Source organism: Carettochelys insculpta, chromosome 28, assembly GCF_033958435.1.
Source record: "Carettochelys insculpta isolate YL-2023 chromosome 28, ASM3395843v1, whole genome shotgun sequence".
Lineage (NCBI taxonomy): Eukaryota > Metazoa > Chordata > Testudines > Carettochelyidae > Carettochelys > Carettochelys insculpta.
Genome location: NC_134164.1, coordinates 8,474,792 through 8,492,138, shown reverse-complemented (window position 1 = coordinate 8,492,138; position 17,347 = coordinate 8,474,792). Strand labels below are relative to the sequence as shown.

Here is a 17,347-nt window from a genome sequence, read left to right as displayed (position 1 = left end):
AGGAGAACAGTTGGGTTTGTTTATCAGATGTTTCCCCAAAAAGCATGCTGAGAGAAAGCAGAGTCAGATGACAGGTTCTGAATTTCACTCTGATGGGTGAACCCCATGGTTCCGTTTGTTGTGGCAAGGAGTTCCATAGTCTAGGTCTGGCTCCTGTAAGCACTCTGTTTAATAAGAGAGTACTTTGGAGAGCTGAGATCAATCCTGTGAAGGGCTCGGAAGAGAGACTGGACTCTGATGTTGATACCTTGTGGAGACCTGAGGTGATGTGTTTATGACAACCTGTGTGGGAGAGGGGCTGCTGTTGAGTCCCAGCTGGAGCTCTCAGAGGACATAACCTAGAAAAGCCCATGAAGTACGTAGGGCAGTTCTTACCTACAAAGGGCAGTCAGATGCTGCCAGCCAGGCACCTGCCCTAAACAGCCAGAGACAAGGATGGCCTGATCGGTACCACACTGTACTGGAAACACACTGATCGCTATACTTGCCTACACACTTCTAGCTTCCATCCTGCACACATAACTAGATGCATTGTTTACAGTCAAGCCCTTAGATACAATCGCATTTGCTCTGATCCTACTGACAGAGATCAAAAACTACAAGATCTTTACCAAATATTCATAAACCTGAATTACCCACCAGGAGAAATAAAAAAACAAATCGACAGGGCCAGATGCATACCCAGAAACCAGCCACTCCAAGAACGGCCCAAAAAAGCCAAGAACAGAACACCACTGGTCATCACCTACAGCCCCCAACTCAGACCACTGCAACGAATTATTAAAGACCTATAACCTACCCTCAATCAGGATGCCACACTCCAGAAGGCCCTGGGTGACAGGCCTGTTCTCTCCTACAGACAAACTCCTAACCTGATGAGGATCCTCACAAACAGCCACAGTCCGTACCTCAGGAACACCAGTCCTGGGACTTTTCCTTGCAACAAAGTCCACTGCCAGCTTTGTCCACATATCTATTCTGGAGATACTATCACTGGACCTAACCAGGTTATTCACAGAATGACGGGCACATTCCTCACGTGCCTCTGGAATTGCTTTTCTCAAAGCAGGGCATAGCTAGTAAGCAATTCATTCGCATATTTAGGTGTTGGTTGTGAAGTAAAGTGTGGTGGGATGTAAGTAAAGCGAGGGTGGGGGACGGACTAACATCATATATGCCATCATGTGCCAACGATGCCCAGATGCTTTGTATATTGGACAGACTTCAAACTCTCTTAGACAAAGAGTTAATGGGCACAAAACAGACATAAAAACACTCCTGATCCACAAACCGGTCAGCCAGAATTTTAATGGAGTGGGCCATTCTGTTAATGACTTAAAAGTTTGAGTCTTACTGAAGAAGAATTTTCACAACGCTCTTAAAAGAGAAGCTGTTGAACTCTCTTTTATATTCACATTCAACACATTAACATGTGGTTTGAACCGGGATGGAAATTTTCTGGGTTATTATAGGGGCTCGTTTGCATACTTGGCTTAATCTAATTCTTGACTGCCCCTCTACTCTCTGATTTGCTCACCTTGATAATTTTTTTTTCTGATTTATCCACCTTGATTACTATTTTTGGTGCTCTGTTCCTTAAACATTGAGTCTGGTCTGGTCTGGCTATGGTCTGAAGAAGTGGGTCTGTCCCACGAAAGCTCACCTAATAAACTATTTTGTTCGTCTTTAACGTGCTCCTGGACTGCTTTTTTGTTTTAGCCAGAGACAATGCTGATCTCCAGAATTGTTTTCCCTTGAATGCTGCTTGTTGGTCCTTCAAGAAAATAAACCAGAGTTAGGGAAGCCAACCCGCGGTGCTTAGGACACTTCACGGGACTAGCAAGTGTATTCAGGAGCTTGGGCTCAAAAGTGAGGAGGAATCCAGTGGTCTCCTTGGCACTTGCTTGAAACTGTGGTTAGACTTTTGAAGCTGCCTAAAGGACATAGATGCCAATTCCCACTGCCCTCAGTGGTTCTAATGGTCTCCAGGCCTGACTTTCATTTGCAGTACTCCAGGCGAGAGCAGACATCAGTAGTGTTCACTTGGAACCTCATTGCTCAAATTGTCCCTGGCCTTTCGGGTGCCTTTCCAAACTGCTCTTCAGGTTCTGCCTTTGAGCCCTGGCTTCCCTGAGCCTCATGTGCCTCTGGAATTGCTTTTCTCAAAGCAGGGCGTAGCTAGTAAGCAATTCATTCGCATATTTAGGTGTTGGTTGTGAAGTAAAGTGTGGTGGGATGTGAGTAAAGCAAGGGTGGGGGACAGACTAATGATGTGATATATCACTTACAAGAGTGAAACAATTGAATTTTAAAAAGTGCCAGGCAGTCCCAAAGCCTTCGCAACGGAGGCAGTACAGGCTGTCCCAGGTCCCAGTGCTAGAAATTGCCACCCCTTAGTTATTGTCTTGTCTTGTCTTGTCTTGTCTTGTAGGGTTTCTGTCTCCAGAGTGGCCAGACAATATCTTTGTACTACTCTACTGTGGTCTAGTCCTCAGGGAACTTCCCATTCCTGAGTATTCTTCAGTTGGGAATGGTACTCTGGACAAAATACTGTTCCTAGGGCTAATCTGCATCCTTAGATCCCTGCTCTTGCAGAATGAAGAACCTGCTCTCTCCAGGGATGTCGCTAAAATCAGGCACCACCTTCTCTTTCCCTTTTTAGAACAATAGACCCTTTCTGTCCCTCCCACAACACTGGTAGCTCCATTCTTCCTGGCATCAGGAAAACATGACTGACAGCTTTGTATGATGATGATGAAGCATACTTCCCACTTGCCGTCCCTGTGTGCTGAGTCATGTGATGCTTCAGCCGAAGTCTAGATGACCTATTGTCCGATTTCTAAAATAGTTGCCTTCTTTTTGCATGCGTGGCGGCAGAGATAAAGAAGAAAATAACTGGCTGGAGAGAAGGGATGAAAGCAGGGGGGGGAAAAATACTCCAAAAGTTACCTGAGTAAAAGTGCATGCAGCTGTAGTGAGCGCAATGAAGATGTGATGTGTGTATATTTTTACTCAAGTAGTTTTCCGGGGGGGGGGGGGTGTGCTGGTGGCCTGTACTTAAGTACACTCCCACTTGTTCCTTTTACTCAAGTAACTCTGTGTACTTTTTCCACCTCTGGATGAAAGTGACTAGGGACAGTGCTGATAAATTCAATAACTTTTGTTTCTAGTATTAGGTAAGCACTATGAGTAACACTGTGGGTATGTCTACACAGCAGCCTTATTCCAGAACAGCTGTTCTGAATTAGTGTTTCAGAATAACCCTGCTACACACACACACATGCATTTTGAAATAGCACTTATGCTCAGTGTGTAGATGATTTATTTCAAAATAGCTAGTTTGAAATAGAGCCATTGGCTGCACTATGGCTTATTTCAAAATAGACTCTGTTCCCTCCCTGTCTTAACGACCTCCGTTTTGAAGTAGTGCTGTTCTTCATAGAATGAGGTTTACCAATTCTGAAATAAGTCAACCGCTATTTTGAATTTATTTTTAAACAGTATTTGCTTCATGTAGCTGCTCAAATAGTTATTTCAAAATAACTTTGCTGTGTAGACCTATCCTGATAGAACTGTGTTGTTTCCTATTGAATGTAGCAGTCAATTGCTCTGAGATCATGGCAAATATGCATTTTAAAAATGCTACATTATATACCCCCTTCCTGATGATTCTAGTGGGACAGTAACGCCTGTATTTGTGAACACTTGTTTTCTGGCTTTAATGTTGTTTGTGTGTGGTGTGTATTACGTTACGTCAAGGAATGTTGGCTTTCTTCTCACGTACTGTTCTCATGTTGCTGTAGTTGTCGCCAGGTGCCTGTCTGCTTTAGTGACTCAGTGTTAGATCTTAACAGTATAAACATTTAGCGGAGTCTTACATTTTTTTTTCCCACTCTGAACCCTGTGTGGCTGAGAACCGGAGCACTTTTCATGTTTCTTTCCAGAGAGTGTCTTGTGCTTTGGCTTGGCTCTGCTCTGTCTGAAGCTCTCTGCTGGGCCAAAACGCAGGCCTGGAAAGGGGAAGGGAAGCTTGAGGCTTGTACTGAGCTGCAGCATAAAGACCCTGTGAATGAAATCAGCTGCCATGAAAGTGTTCATGTGTTAGCAGTATTGGATCCCAGGACTGAGCCAGAAGGCCCATCCAGGAGCCGTGGAGGCAAAGCTATTATATACCACCTTTCTGATTCTCAGATTCTGGGCTGCTTTGGGGTCTGGACTCCACAAGTACCTGGAGTAAGGAACCGAGGCAGCCTTTCTCTTCCCCTGGCTCTCGGTCCACTTGGCGAGCGTTGCTGTTGTGGAGCTGAAATGAGCGTGGCTTCTTGCATTGACCAGTTTTTCCTATCACAACCGGGCTGAATCCCCTTAGTGCAGCATGGCTACAGCTCCAGCAGGGGAGCACAAAAGCACTTTCTCTGCTTCTTGGTGAGGCTGGCTAGTTTCCAGCTCTCAGCGATGGTGTTTAAAATGAAAAGCCACGCAAAGTGCCACAGCCTTCAGCACTAGTCCCTGCTGAGATGGCGTCCTCCTGAGAAGTGAGACCACATTCCATGATAGATCTTGGCTCTTTAAAAGTTGGCCAAATTTGGGGGGCTCAAAAAATCCTGACCCCTTTCCTTGCTTACAGGTTTTGGCCTGCACCTATTATGAGTAGCCATCTAGCATCATGTTACAAGACTATGTGAGCAAGAAAGGCTGTGAGGAGCTGGAATAGGGTAGGAAGAGATGCTTCAACGTAGGGGCTCAGAGCCCGTGTCCAGCAATGGGAAAGGACAACATGCTTGATATGAAATCAAGCAGGCACTGCCAGCTATAAAGAGCCCTCGAGTGGCATGAGCTGTTAACGTGACATGGAGCATGTAAGTCAAGCAGAAGGGGGAGGGGTCTGAAACATGCCTATAACTTTAAGATTGACCACATGCTTCTACTGGCGGCACATGATGATGGGGTTCAAAATCAGGTGGTCACTCAACATGTGAAACTGTCTTCCACAGCCAGCCACAGAAAAGACTCCTCCAACAGACCAGCTTCTGCTCGTCACAGTTCTTCTAGTTCTATTAGCCTCATCCCCATTTCACACATTGAGCACTGTCCCCAAAGCTGAAATGAAATCAGGGGCTTCTTTCATGGTGCAGGCAAAAGCATAACAAGATGCAATGGCAACAAGAAGTCCTGGGACACCTTATAGACTAACATATTTTGGAGCATAAGTTTTCGTGGCAAAGACTTATGCTCCAAAATATGTTGGTCTATGAGGTGCCCCAGGACGACTTGTTTTTGCAGACACAGAGGAACACAGCTACCCCTCTGATACAATGGAATGGGTGGAAGTTGAAGCTAGACGCATTCAGACTAGAAATAAGGTGCAAATGTTGGACAGTGAGGATGTGTAACCCTTGGAACAACATACCAGGGCTGGGGGTTAATTTGCCATCACTAGAAAATCAACATGGTGAGGTGGGAAGGGGAGGGGAGGGCATGTTTCCTTAGAGTTCTGCTCTTGTCCCCACAGCAGGGGATGCAGGGCTCACAATGGCCTTCTGCCTTTAGAATTGGTAGAAACCTCTGGGTGGGCCAGTCCCACTTCTTAAGCTCAACAGTAGAAGCAATGAATTCCTTTAAGGTAGCAAAAGCAGCAGTGTCCCAGCTGGGGCAGGGGCTAAGAGTATTTTCCCTGCTTCTCAGGAGAGACCCTAGGATCTTGGGTGCAGGCCCAGTGTGCTGGAGGCAGAAAGCAGGGGCTGGAAGGCAAGCATGACCTTGAGTGGGAACAGAGGAGTAGAGATGGGGATTTGTGAGCCAGGAAATGGCTTTCTCTTTGTTTCTGCTCTACTCAGGGAAACAACCTTTTATTTACAAAACCGTGCATGCAGCCCATTTACACAGTGACCAGAGCCGACTCCTAATGCTGCTTTCTCCTCTGCATGGACCCACATTCTGGCTGTTGACCAGTGCTAAATGAGAACCATTGTTTTGAGTCTGCTATAAAACTTCCCTCCTGGTGTTTCCTGGGGTGTGCTGGGTAATATTGGAGGGTTTGGAGGCTGGTCTGCTCTGTCCCTGGCTCTTGCTGATCCTCTAAAGGAAAGCTTGTTGGTTTCTGCATCTCGACAGGTTATAAGTGCACCAGGGGAGATGATGAAAGAAGCAGAGCTGAAGTTACCCCCCCTTCCTAACTCCAAGCCCTGGGCTCCCCTGACTTTCATAACTCCTCACCAACTTGTGTGGTAGTGTCTGTCTACCCTGGGGTACCCATAGGGGGGCAGGGCCTCAGTCTGGGGGGCGGGCAGCTGAACATGGAGCAAGATCCCCCTTACACATGCTCCCTTATTCTCTAGGCTGGGACCAGCCACGTGCAGTTTTCTCCGTCTGCCCCAAATTCCTGTGAGCTCCAAACGTAGCTAAAAGCCATGTCCTGACTGGCGTTGTGGCAGCTTCTGGTTCCAGCTGCTTCATACATTCTGCCCATTTTATGAAATGAGGTTTCAAACTCTCTCCTGCATGAGGCATCTACTCATTATGGGTCTGCCTGCTCCTCCTGTCTGGGTGATCACTGGTCCCTGTTCCCACCCTACCCCTTGAAGCAGGGACCAAGGCTCTGCCTTCACCTCAGCTCTGCCATTTCTCTCTGCACATGTGCACTGCTCATCACCCTGTGCCCCTGGAGCATTTCCTGCCCAAGCAGAAAAGGGAGAGCAAACACTGCAATGTGGGGTTTGCAGCTGCCATTAAACACCAGGACTGGGATTTGCTTGAACAAGGGAGGAAAGGGCAATATCCCTCTTCTGGCTACTTTTTAATCAGCTTAAGGCCCTGATTGCAGCAAAGCTCCCTGACCCTTGCTCTGCTTTTCCAGGAGCTGTTGCAAAATCTAAAATGAGAAGGCGTTTTTTCAGAGTGGCCCCTCTGTCTCCTACCCCTCAGATTTTCCTCCACAGTGCTGGGAACCCAGAGGACAGTGTCCTGTGCATGCCAAGCAGGAGGAAGTGAAACAGGCTGTGAAACTGACTCCTCTGCTTCCATTGTGCAAGCCAAGAAAGGTAGATGAGCTTCACAGAACGTGAAAAGCAAATAAAATCTTTCCTGCTCTCCCCTGGTTTCGGCTGAGGCTATGGGGAACCTGGGGCATTTTTATAGCATGGGTTTTAGAAACAGACTCTCCTGGTGAAGTGAAGAGTTTATCGGCCCAGCTCTGTGTCGTTGTTACAGTTGAAGGTATCCAGCAGAGAACATGGCCTCCTTGACTCGGCACAGCGAGAGAGGCCCTAGCCTGATGCATTTGCAATCAATCAAACTAGAACAGGTGGACGAGGGAGGGCAGAGAGGTGCTGAGCTGGGTAAGGATTGACCCAAAATCACCCAGCAAATTGGTGGCAGATGTGGGACAAGACCCCAGGTGTCTGATCTCACTGGTCAGGCCTCTAAGCACAGGGGGATTGTCTACACGGCAATAAAAAACAGACCTACTGAGGCTGTGAGCCAAGAGGGATGAGGTCAGGCTTGGGAAGCTCTGGTTGCAGGGCTAAAAATTACAGTATTGCCATTTGCACTGGTCTCCCCCAGTCCCTCTGTTTTCAGAGTGCAGGCTGAAGCCTTGGCCTGAACAGTGAGCCTGACTGATTTGCACCAGCCAAACCCTGCCACAGGTCTCTTATGGCAGTGTAGACATAGGCTGAGCCACACCATCTCCTTGCTGCAGCTCTGCGTTATTCCCACGTGAGGCCTGTGGCCTTGCACACTCAGCACTTCGCCTGGTAAGCTGAGCACTTAGGTGGTCCCTCAGGAGCCATTCCAATGCCACCCAGCTAATTAGCAGAGCACCCAAAGCTGGCAGCTTGTGCCTCTATTGGGGGGTACCCCCACCCCCCCAACATTTATTTCTGGGTGGAATAATCCAAAAGGGCCTCCCAGTGAGCGGTGGGTGGAACAGCTGCCCTGTGGCTCAGCAGGATGGATGACTGTACAAGGCAGGGCTGTTTCTGCCCAGAACACTTCATTTCTCTCTCTGTTCTTTTCTTCCTGCCTGCCCAGTGGAGCCCAGGTAACTGGCCAGCACTGACAGCAGGGACAGAGCTGAGTACTGCAGCTGCCCCAGTGCCAACCGGCTGAACCCAAACAAAGGCATGGGGCGGAGTGGTGGGGGGAGGGCTGGCTGGCTGCTTAGGAGGGCACAGGCTGGGTGCTGTGCAGCCCTGTCCCAAGTGGTGCGCCAGCTGCAGAGCGTGTATGAGTCAGTACTGGCTCAGCACGCCCAGAGCGCAGGGCTTGTGTAATGGGGCCTGCTGGACTAGTGCTCGGTCTCCCTTTGGCTGCTTAGATAAGGTGCTGCGCCTGCACCACCACTACTACCAGCACTGTGGCTTTTAACTGCACCAGGAGAGGCTGCTGCTGCTAGAACCAAAGTCTCCAGGTTCAAGCGGTACTGCTGCCCTGGCCCAGCATTGCATCTGGGGCTGCTCTGCTAGACAGATGTCAGCCATTCAGCAGGCCTGCGTAGGCCAAGGCGCTGCCCCTGTAGCATGGAGGAGATATGCAGAGCTGTGCATGTGGTGTCTCTAGGGGCTGCATGCTGCAGCTGGGCCCCCCCCCCCCCCCAGCCAGTTGCCCAATCCTCAGCCACAGCTGCAGAACTGGCATCATTCACCCAGCCATTTGGGGGTGGCTGAAGAGTGCAAGCACTCTGGCCTCACCAAACCCAGCATGGCCCTGTTAGCTCAGGCCCTGGCTAACCTAGCGCTGAGAATTTCAGCCATGTGCATAGGACCCAGCACTGGCCAGACTAGCCTGGGGGGGGGGGGGGGGGCAGCCTCATTACCCCCCCCCCTCACCTCAGAAGACCCAAAAGGAGCTGTTTAAAGTGCCACCTCCCTACCCCTACATGTAGCTCACCCCAACAAATCTGGGTAGCTAGAGGGGAGTCTCTGCCCTTGGCCCACACTGCCCTAGCCCCTTCACTGATGGTGCCTCGCCACTGCCCCTAGGAACTGGGGCTGCCCTCCCCCCACCCCACCACATTTTTATGATGAGGAGCAGGCTCATGACTTGCCTCCTGCAGCTGCAGGCAGCAGGTACCTTGAGCTCCTCAGAAAGCAGCTTGGGGTGTGGGCGGCCTCAGTGTGGAGCAGAATATGGCACTTGGGCTTCCTGGGTTTGGGACTGTTTAAGCTTTTGTTTTCTCAATCAGCCTGCTGATCAGCTGGCCCCTCTGTGGCTAACAAAGGGGTAAGGCTGACTCAGCGGAGAAGGCCTTAGAAGCCGGAGGCTAAGCAACCAGGGGACCATAAATAGGGGAGGGAGGCCTAGTACAACCCGTGTGGTTAAGAAGGGCCATATTGTCTGTGTCAACACTGCTGCAGGCTCCTCTCCCAGCACTTGTAGCCAGAGAGCCTGCCCCCCACCTCAGCTGCTGCTATGCTGATCCTGATGGGGTTTTGCAGACTGTGGCTTTCATTGCCTACGTACAGAAATCCAGGCGTGGGGGGCACCATCCAATATGCCAGGTGCCGGCTGGTGGACTGTGTCAGGCAGCAGAGCTACAGGCAGCAGGTGGTAGGCTGAGGAGCATCAGTACATAGAGAGTTACTTGGGGGGTATTCATGTGGGGACATACAAGATGAGGAAGCTGGCCAGCTGCAGAGGACTGCTGGGCTACCATTGGTGGAGAAGGAGACTGCACTATCCCAGGGGTGGCACAGGTAGCTGGGTACTTCTGGCAGCAGGCAGATGTCCACCCCACTCGCCACCTACCCACTGTGGTCCTAGAGAGCTATTAGGCTGCGCTGGAGATGAGCAAAGAGGAATCACTCCCCTGCAGGAGAAAAAAAAACCATGTATCCTTATGGGTGAGAAGGCTGCAGCCCCCGCACCACCCCCCCGCCCCACTGCCAGGAGGAGCCACGGGCTAAAGGGGATTGGAGATGCTCTTCTGAGGGGAATGGAGGTACCCAGCTGTTGCCCTGCCTTGACGCCGAGGGAGTAATGCCCTGCGTCAGAGACCCATATCAGAGATGATATGGAGGAATTGTGACTCACTACTACCCCCTGCTGCTCATCCTTGTGGGCATTAATGAGACTGTAAAGGGAGATCTTGAACAGATCAAAACTGACTGCAGGGCTCTTGGTGAACAGCTGAGGGAGCGTAGGGTGCAGGCACTGTTCTTTCTGATCCTTCTGCCAAAGGTGGGCAGGGGGCAAGCAGACACAGATGGGTCTTAGAGGTGAAATGTCTGGCTCTGGAGAGGATGTTGCCAGGACTTTGGCTTCCTTGACCACAAGATGCTCTTCCAAGAAGGAAGGCAGCTAAGAGGAGACAGGTAGATCCTATTGCAGAAGAGAGTAGTTCAATACAAACTGGCTAACCTACTGCAGAGGCCTTTAAGCTAGGGTTTGACAGGGGAGGCAACCAAAGTTCACAGTTAACTGAAAAACAGGGAGACCTAGAAGATGGATCAGAAACTGGGGGGGTCAGAGGGGGATGGAGTATGGGCTTTGATAGCCTGGATAAAGGAGACAAGGCAAAACTGTGGGGCAAAAATTAGATCAGCATCTTAGTTGTATGTATTCAAGTGCAAGACATATTGGGAATACACAAGAAGAACTTGAAATAGCAGTTAATAAACACAACTATGACATAGTTGGTATCAGAAGCTTGGTAGGCCAAGACACCTGATTGGAATATTGGCATAGAAGGCTTGCTCAGGAAGGACTAGAAGAGGAAAAGGAGGTGTTGCCTTATGCATTAAAAATGTATATACATGGACTGAGGTTGAGTGGGACATGTGACACTTGTTGAGAGTTTGTAGGTAAGGAAAAAGAGATGGATAAGGCCTTTTTTTTTTTGGACTAATAAAAAGCCCAGGACCTGGTGGTGATTGAAGACTTCTACTATCCAGACATCTGTTGAGAAAATAACACAGCAGGACACAGATTATCTAACAAGTTATTGGAATGTATTGGAAACAATTTTTTATCTCAAAAGGTGAAAAAAAAAGCTCCTAGAGTGTTCTAGATTTGATTTTAAGAAATAGGGCAGAACTGGTTGTGAATCTGAAAGTAGAAGGCAGCTTGGATGAAAGTGATTATGAAATGATGAAAATGATTCTACGGAATGGTAGAAGGGAGAACAGCAAAATAAAGACTGGATTTCAAGAAGGCCAAATTTAGCAAACTCAGGTCCCATGGGAAGCAAGACTAAGGGAAAACAGTTTGAAATACTGCCAAGAGATATTGTTAAGGGCACACAAGTACACTATTCCACTGCATAGAAAAGATATGCAGCATACTAAGAGACTGTCCTGGCTTAACCAGGAGATCTTGAATGACCTCAAAATCAAAAAAGGAGTCCTACAAAAAATAGAAACTAGGTCAAAGTACAAAAGATGAATATAAACAAGTGTCTCATGGATAGAACTGCTACCTGAAAGGTTCTGGTATGAATCCCAGGAAGGGATTACACACCTGCCCCCGCCCATGTGGCTGACAGAGGTGGGGGTAATCTGAGGTAGTTGGTGCTAGCATCTGGCCAGCAGGAGGCAGTCACACCCCTCAACAGCTCTGATGCCCCCCTGCCCGCAGAAGACAAAATGAGGCAGGCAAGACTCAGAAAACTTGTATTATAAAAATAATCCCAAAAAGCGTGTGGCCGCGGCCTGGTGCGGCAAGCCGCCCTCCTGGGCTCCGGCGCAGAACGTACCAATCAAAGGCAAATAGAAAAACCAAACAGACAACATTAAAAACAAACAGTCACAGGGCAACATCGTGAAGGCTGAACAACCCCAGCTGACCTGAGCTGCTGCAAAGCAAAGAGCAAGTCCCCCGGTTTCTCACCATATCAGCCCCAGCTAGGAGGGTGCAGGGAGGAGAGCTCACCAACATGACCTGGCTCTACAGATCCCCTGGAACTTGTGATGAGATCAGGAGTTCAAGGGCATGCACTTTGCCCTTCTGGGGGATGAGCGGCTGTGTGCTGATTTCTGCAAGGATGTTAACAGATTCACCATGTATGCCTGGGCCAGGCCTGACTTTTCCCCTTGAGCACCTGCTCTCAAGGCTCCTGCACAATTCAGGTAGGCTCTTCCAACCATGTCCCCTGAGGCTGGGCTTCCCAGAACCTTCCCATCCCCGTCAGGTCCTTTGCCTTCCAAAGGACACGTCACCCTGGCCATGTAGCAACTGCCTGACCCCTGCCAACCTGCAGTTGTCTTTGCTTTACAGCAGCTCAGTCAGCCCTCAGTTCAGCTTTACCCTTCACGTTGCTGCTGCTGGGTTCAGAGTGGGGGGGACACGAGCATCTGCCCCATCATGCTGTCTTGGTCCCACTCTCCACTTCCTTGTGCACCCAGAGCTCCTTGTGCTGCTTGCGCCCAAAGCCCTCGTCATAGTTGCCTTTGCTCTTGAACAGCTGCTGGAAATGGGGCTTGCAGTAGAATTCACCATGCAGAGCCGCGTAGCTGCCCAGGCTGAAAGGAAGGAGATATAGATTAGTGGGCCCAGGGCTGAAGGGGGCCAGCCCCATGCAACAAGGGGCCCGACGGCAACTCTGACAGTGAAAGTACAGGCAAGGAAGGGCCTTTAAAAGGGAGAATGAGGCAGGGTGGGTTTGCGTGGCTGTGCTCTGAGGCCTGCTGGTTGCATTCAACCAGCATTCAAGTTTCTTCCTTTAATACCCGTGCTCCAGCCGGGCCAGGATATCAGGGCATGCCACTCTGGTCACAACAGCGTTCTGGTCCTCCTGAGAATTATGGCAGCCCCTGGGGAGCTCTGGCCAGTGCTGTGCCTTGCCCCAAGGCAGCTTGTCAAAACTGTGCAGTCTTGCAATTCTTACTGTTCAAGCACTTGATCCTGAATCCGAACAAAAGGCTGCAACTCCAGTGGGCTTGGGCTCCACCCAACCAACACTCCCCTCCCTCCCCCTCCACCCACCCTGAGCCCAGCCCCCTCCTCACCTCAGTTTGGCATGGCAGTGCTTGCAGCAGAAGCAGGCATTATGGAAGACAAATTTATCAGCCACCAGCCGCTCCATCGGGTAGACGGGTTTCTGGCAGGTGGTGCACATCTCCTTCACCTGAGCTTTCAGGCTGAATGACTGAGAAACACAGAAACCAAAGGGAGATCATCCTGAGCAGGGCCCTACCCAATGCAGGATTCAGTTTCGTCAATGTCGTGGTCACAGGGTTTTAAAAGTCATAAATTTTGTGATTTCAGCACTTTCAAGCAGAAACTTCACAGTGTTGGATCTGTAGGGGGCCTGACATAAAAAGGAGTGACTGGGGAGTCACAAGGTCGTTGGAGGAAGTGTTTTAGCACTTCTGCTGCCTTTACATCTGCATGGTCCTGCCTTCACAGCTGGGCAGCTGGCAGAGCAGCAGCACAGACGTAAGGCTGGCAACCTTGCAATCACCCCTACGTTTCCCTGTTGGGTGGGGGTCCCCAATGTGAGAAAAGCTGGTCTGCCTCTGCAAAATGGGCATCGTATAAAGTAAAAGCACACAAAAGATCAGATTTTGCAATCTGTGATGCATTTTGCATGGCTGTAAATTTGCTAGGACTCTAGTCACAAAGGGAAGAGTTGAGCCACTCAGCATCTGACAGCATCCAGGAAACACAGGTGGCTGGCCGCCACTGCAGTTCTCCCATAGGGTCATTATTAGTATTTCAAATGATCCTGAATGCCGGACCATTGGGGGGTGTGCTTATCAGAGGCATCTACCCCCTTCCTTGTATCTAGTGCCTCTTGGGAGTGGTCCATCCCAGTGCCAACCTAGCCCAGCCCCACAGGTAGTGGTTACAGGCACATAGCACAAAGGGATGTGGGTACCAGTTGCCTTGCAATCTGTTCTTTCCATACACAGCCTAGGGCACTTCCTGAGCAAATGCCACCCTGCCCTAGCCATTGCCTTTGAGTTACGCCTCCTTGTTCTGAGCCCATCGCAGTCGCCCTGGTGCTGGGACTCAGGATGAGAGGCTCGTGTGTGTCAAGTACCTTGGAACGTTGCACTGTGTTGCCACCAGAGCTGCTCATGGCCTCCTAAAATGGGAGGGAGGAAGAGAAATCAAAAGTGAGAGAGCGAGTGAACCCTTCACCCAACATGCGGCAGGAGACGGGGCAGGCCGGATGGCCAAGAGCTGGCTTTTCTCTGACTAGCAGATCCGGTATGTTTGGGAGGGAGGTCAGTTTTATAAGCCCACCAGGCTGCATTTTTTCACTCTCCATTCAGAAACAGCCAACTTCCTCCTAAGGCTTCTGGGTAATGTAGTCCAATGGGTATTTCCTTTCCTAAGGAGGAACTAGAATTACCACTAGAGGGCACTTGGCATGCTTCGGTCAGAATTTTCACACACTCAGCCCCCGCCATCAGGAGCACATTCTCCAGGGCTCAGCACATTGTGCCCGCTCTCAAGAAGTCTGGTGCTTAGTCTGACCCCTAACTGGGACCTGAGGTCTTTGGGACACGCAGCCCCCACATCAGCACAGGTGCCAGACAGGCAGCCATAGCTCTCAGCAGCTGAATTCTCAGACACTGCAGGGCTTGAGTGCTGGGCCTAGATGCTTCACCCCACTCTACCAGCTAAACAAGCTCTGCCCTACCTGCGGAGCCTCATCACACAGAAATACCAGAGATGTCCTACTGAGACAGATTAGACCAGACCTAAGCATATGACAGCCGTGTTTGATCCAGGGGGTGGAAAATGATGCTTGTTGCAATATGCACCCACTGCTGCAGCCCATAAAGAGGCAAGTGACATCACTTAGTTGTATTACTGTCATGCCTAGGTATTGCAACTGAGCTCAGGCCCCTAGCCCTAGGCACTGCACACACAGCTGCTTCCCCAAAGAGTTCACACTCTCGCTAGAGAGGCCAGCTGATGAGTGAGAAAAATAAAGTCTCCTTATCTGAATTTTACAGATGAGGAACTGAGCACAGACAGGTCAAGTGACTCACCCAAGGTCAGTCAGGGAGCTTGTAGCACAGCAGGGAATTGAACCTGGAGCACCAGAAGCTTCATCCACTGTATCAGCCACAAAGCTGGTCATCCTCACTAGCTCCTGCCCCTCCCCTAGCACAGACATTATTCAACTCCACCTGCATTAGACTGCAGCTCATTGTGGATTTCCTTGTTCTGATCCCGCTGCCTGCCACCAAAAGGCTCAACCACTTCATGCTCTGGGCAAAAGCCCAGCATCGGGACAGAACATATTAGCACCCACAGTGCTAATTCAAACTAGCCAGTGAGGAGGATAAGTAGTGTTTGTGGTATCAAAGTACATAACAATGTATCTGCTGCAACCACCATCACGTAATTAGCCTGCATCTGCTGTAATAACCACCAGACTCAGCTCAGTGTACGCCCCATTCCAATATTCAGCATGTAACGCACCAACAAGGAGCTACATAAGGCCAGAACGATCCCTGCGCTGGAGGAGTCAGGGCACGGACACAGGGGATGTGGCCAATTTTGTACATGCCCTGTTATACAAGGGCTGTGGAGCAAGTGCAGCTATCCCAGCCCTGACTGCTGCCTTCAGGTGTGCCCCTGCTGAAGTATCTGTCCCCAGGGGGTTCTGTAGTGCTGATGCATAATCACGGGGGTGCCATGACCTCTGGTGCCCCCCCAGTCCAGGCCAACAGATCCGTAAGCCTTTGCTAAAGCATTTGACCAGCACATTTTCATTTACAAACTAGAACCCTAATAATAATAACACGGCTCACAGTAAATGAGTTAACACCCAGCCAGCTCATCAGTTGTCAAATGTAACTGTAAACAGGGACTTTGTCAAGGAGTGGGTGGGGTTGCCATGGAGCCCAGTAGGAACAGGGTCTTGGCCGTCCATTATTTAATAGTTCTATCACTGACCTTAAAGAAAACAAAGTCTTCACCAGAGGTGGGAAAAGTACCCAAAAGTTACCTGACTACAAGTAGAGCTGCTGGGGGGTGAGGGAGGAGTACTTAAGCACAGGTCACCGGTGTCCTTCTGGAAAATGACTTGTGAAAAACAAAAGAGCAGGCCTGTAGCACTTTAAATACTAACAAAATGATTTCTGAGCTTTCGTGGGGCAGACCCACTCCTTCAGATCTGGAAATTCTGATGAAAACAAACACACACAACAAAAATTTAACAGAAAGATAAAAAAATAAAACGAGGGGCACCAGTGATTTGTACTTACGTACATTTCCCACCTCCCCTTAAGCAACTCTAACTTTTTGGGTACTTTTTCCACATCTTCAGCAACACACTAAAGAAATATTTTAAAGCAACTTTTATCCTACGACCCTGTTGACTAACACAGTCAACTGAGAAACTGACTGACTGGGGTTGGCAAATGCCTGTTAGATGGGTTCATTCCCACCCGAACGGCTCTTTCACAGGGTCGGTGTTCTGCTAATAGCTCCAGCAGGCTTTGTCACTTCTAAGTTAATTACAGCCTCTTCGGATGAAGCAGAACCACAGAATGGGGGAACCAAATTTTCAGGTTTCCTATGCACAGTAGTTACATATTCTGTGATGGGGAAGGATAGCCCTGTAAATAGGGCCCAAGCAAACAACATGCGTTTTAATATCGTTATATGCATATGCACATCTAGGCACAGAGATTAGAGCCCATCCTTACAGGACAGGAGAAGCTTGGGGGTTATGGTGGTTAAGCACCTGAACATGAACACCCTGTGGGAAGCTGTGACCAAGGACAGTGTGATCCTAGGATAGATACACCAGGGTATCTCAAGCAGGAGCAGAGAACATAAGAACATAAGAATGGCCATACTGGGTCAGACCAAAGGTCCATCAAGCCCAGCATCCCATCTGCCGACGGTGGCCAATGCCAGGTGCCCCAGAGAAGGAGAACAGAAGACAAGTGATTTATCTCCTGCCATCCATCTCCTGCCCTTGTTATGAAGGCTAGGGCACCATACTTTATCCCTGGCTAATAGCCATTTATGGACCTGACCTGCAAAAATTTATCAAGCTCTTTTTTAAACCCTAATAGAGTCCTGGCCTTCACAGCCTCCTCGGGCAAGGAGTTCCACAGGTTGACTGTGCGCTGTGTGAAGAAAAATTTCCTTTTATTAGTTTTGAACCTACTACCCATCAATTTCATTTGGTGTCCCCTAGTTCTTGTATTATGGGAAAAGGTAAATAATTTTTCTATATTCACTTTCTCCACACCATTCATGATTTTATATACCTCTATCATATCGCCCCTCAATCGCCTCTTTTCCAAACTGAAAAGTCCCAGTCTCTCTAGCCTCTCCCCATATGGGACCCTTTCCAAGCCCCTAATCATCTTAGTCGCCCTTTTCTGAACCTTTTCTAATGCCAATATATCTTTTTTGAGGTGAGGAGACCACA

At 49.4% G+C, this 17,347-nt stretch overlaps 1 protein-coding gene across 1 annotated transcript in view; it reads right to left on the bottom strand.

Annotated features, from left to right (window-relative positions):
• Nucleotides 1-11,599: 11,599 nt before the first annotated feature.
• Nucleotides 11,600-17,347, bottom strand: part of LIMD2 (LIM domain containing 2) — a 28,999-nt gene continuing 23,251 nt past the window's right edge. The window contains exons 4-6 of the mRNA XM_074979010.1: nt 13,982-14,026; nt 12,945-13,084; nt 11,600-12,458 (exon numbers count right to left, since the gene is read on the bottom strand). Coding sequence (XP_074835111.1) covers nt 12,299-12,458; nt 12,945-13,084; nt 13,982-14,026 — 345 coding nt within the window. The 3' untranslated portion in view covers nt 11,600-12,298. The remainder of the gene's footprint in view (nt 12,459-12,944; nt 13,085-13,981; nt 14,027-17,347) is intronic.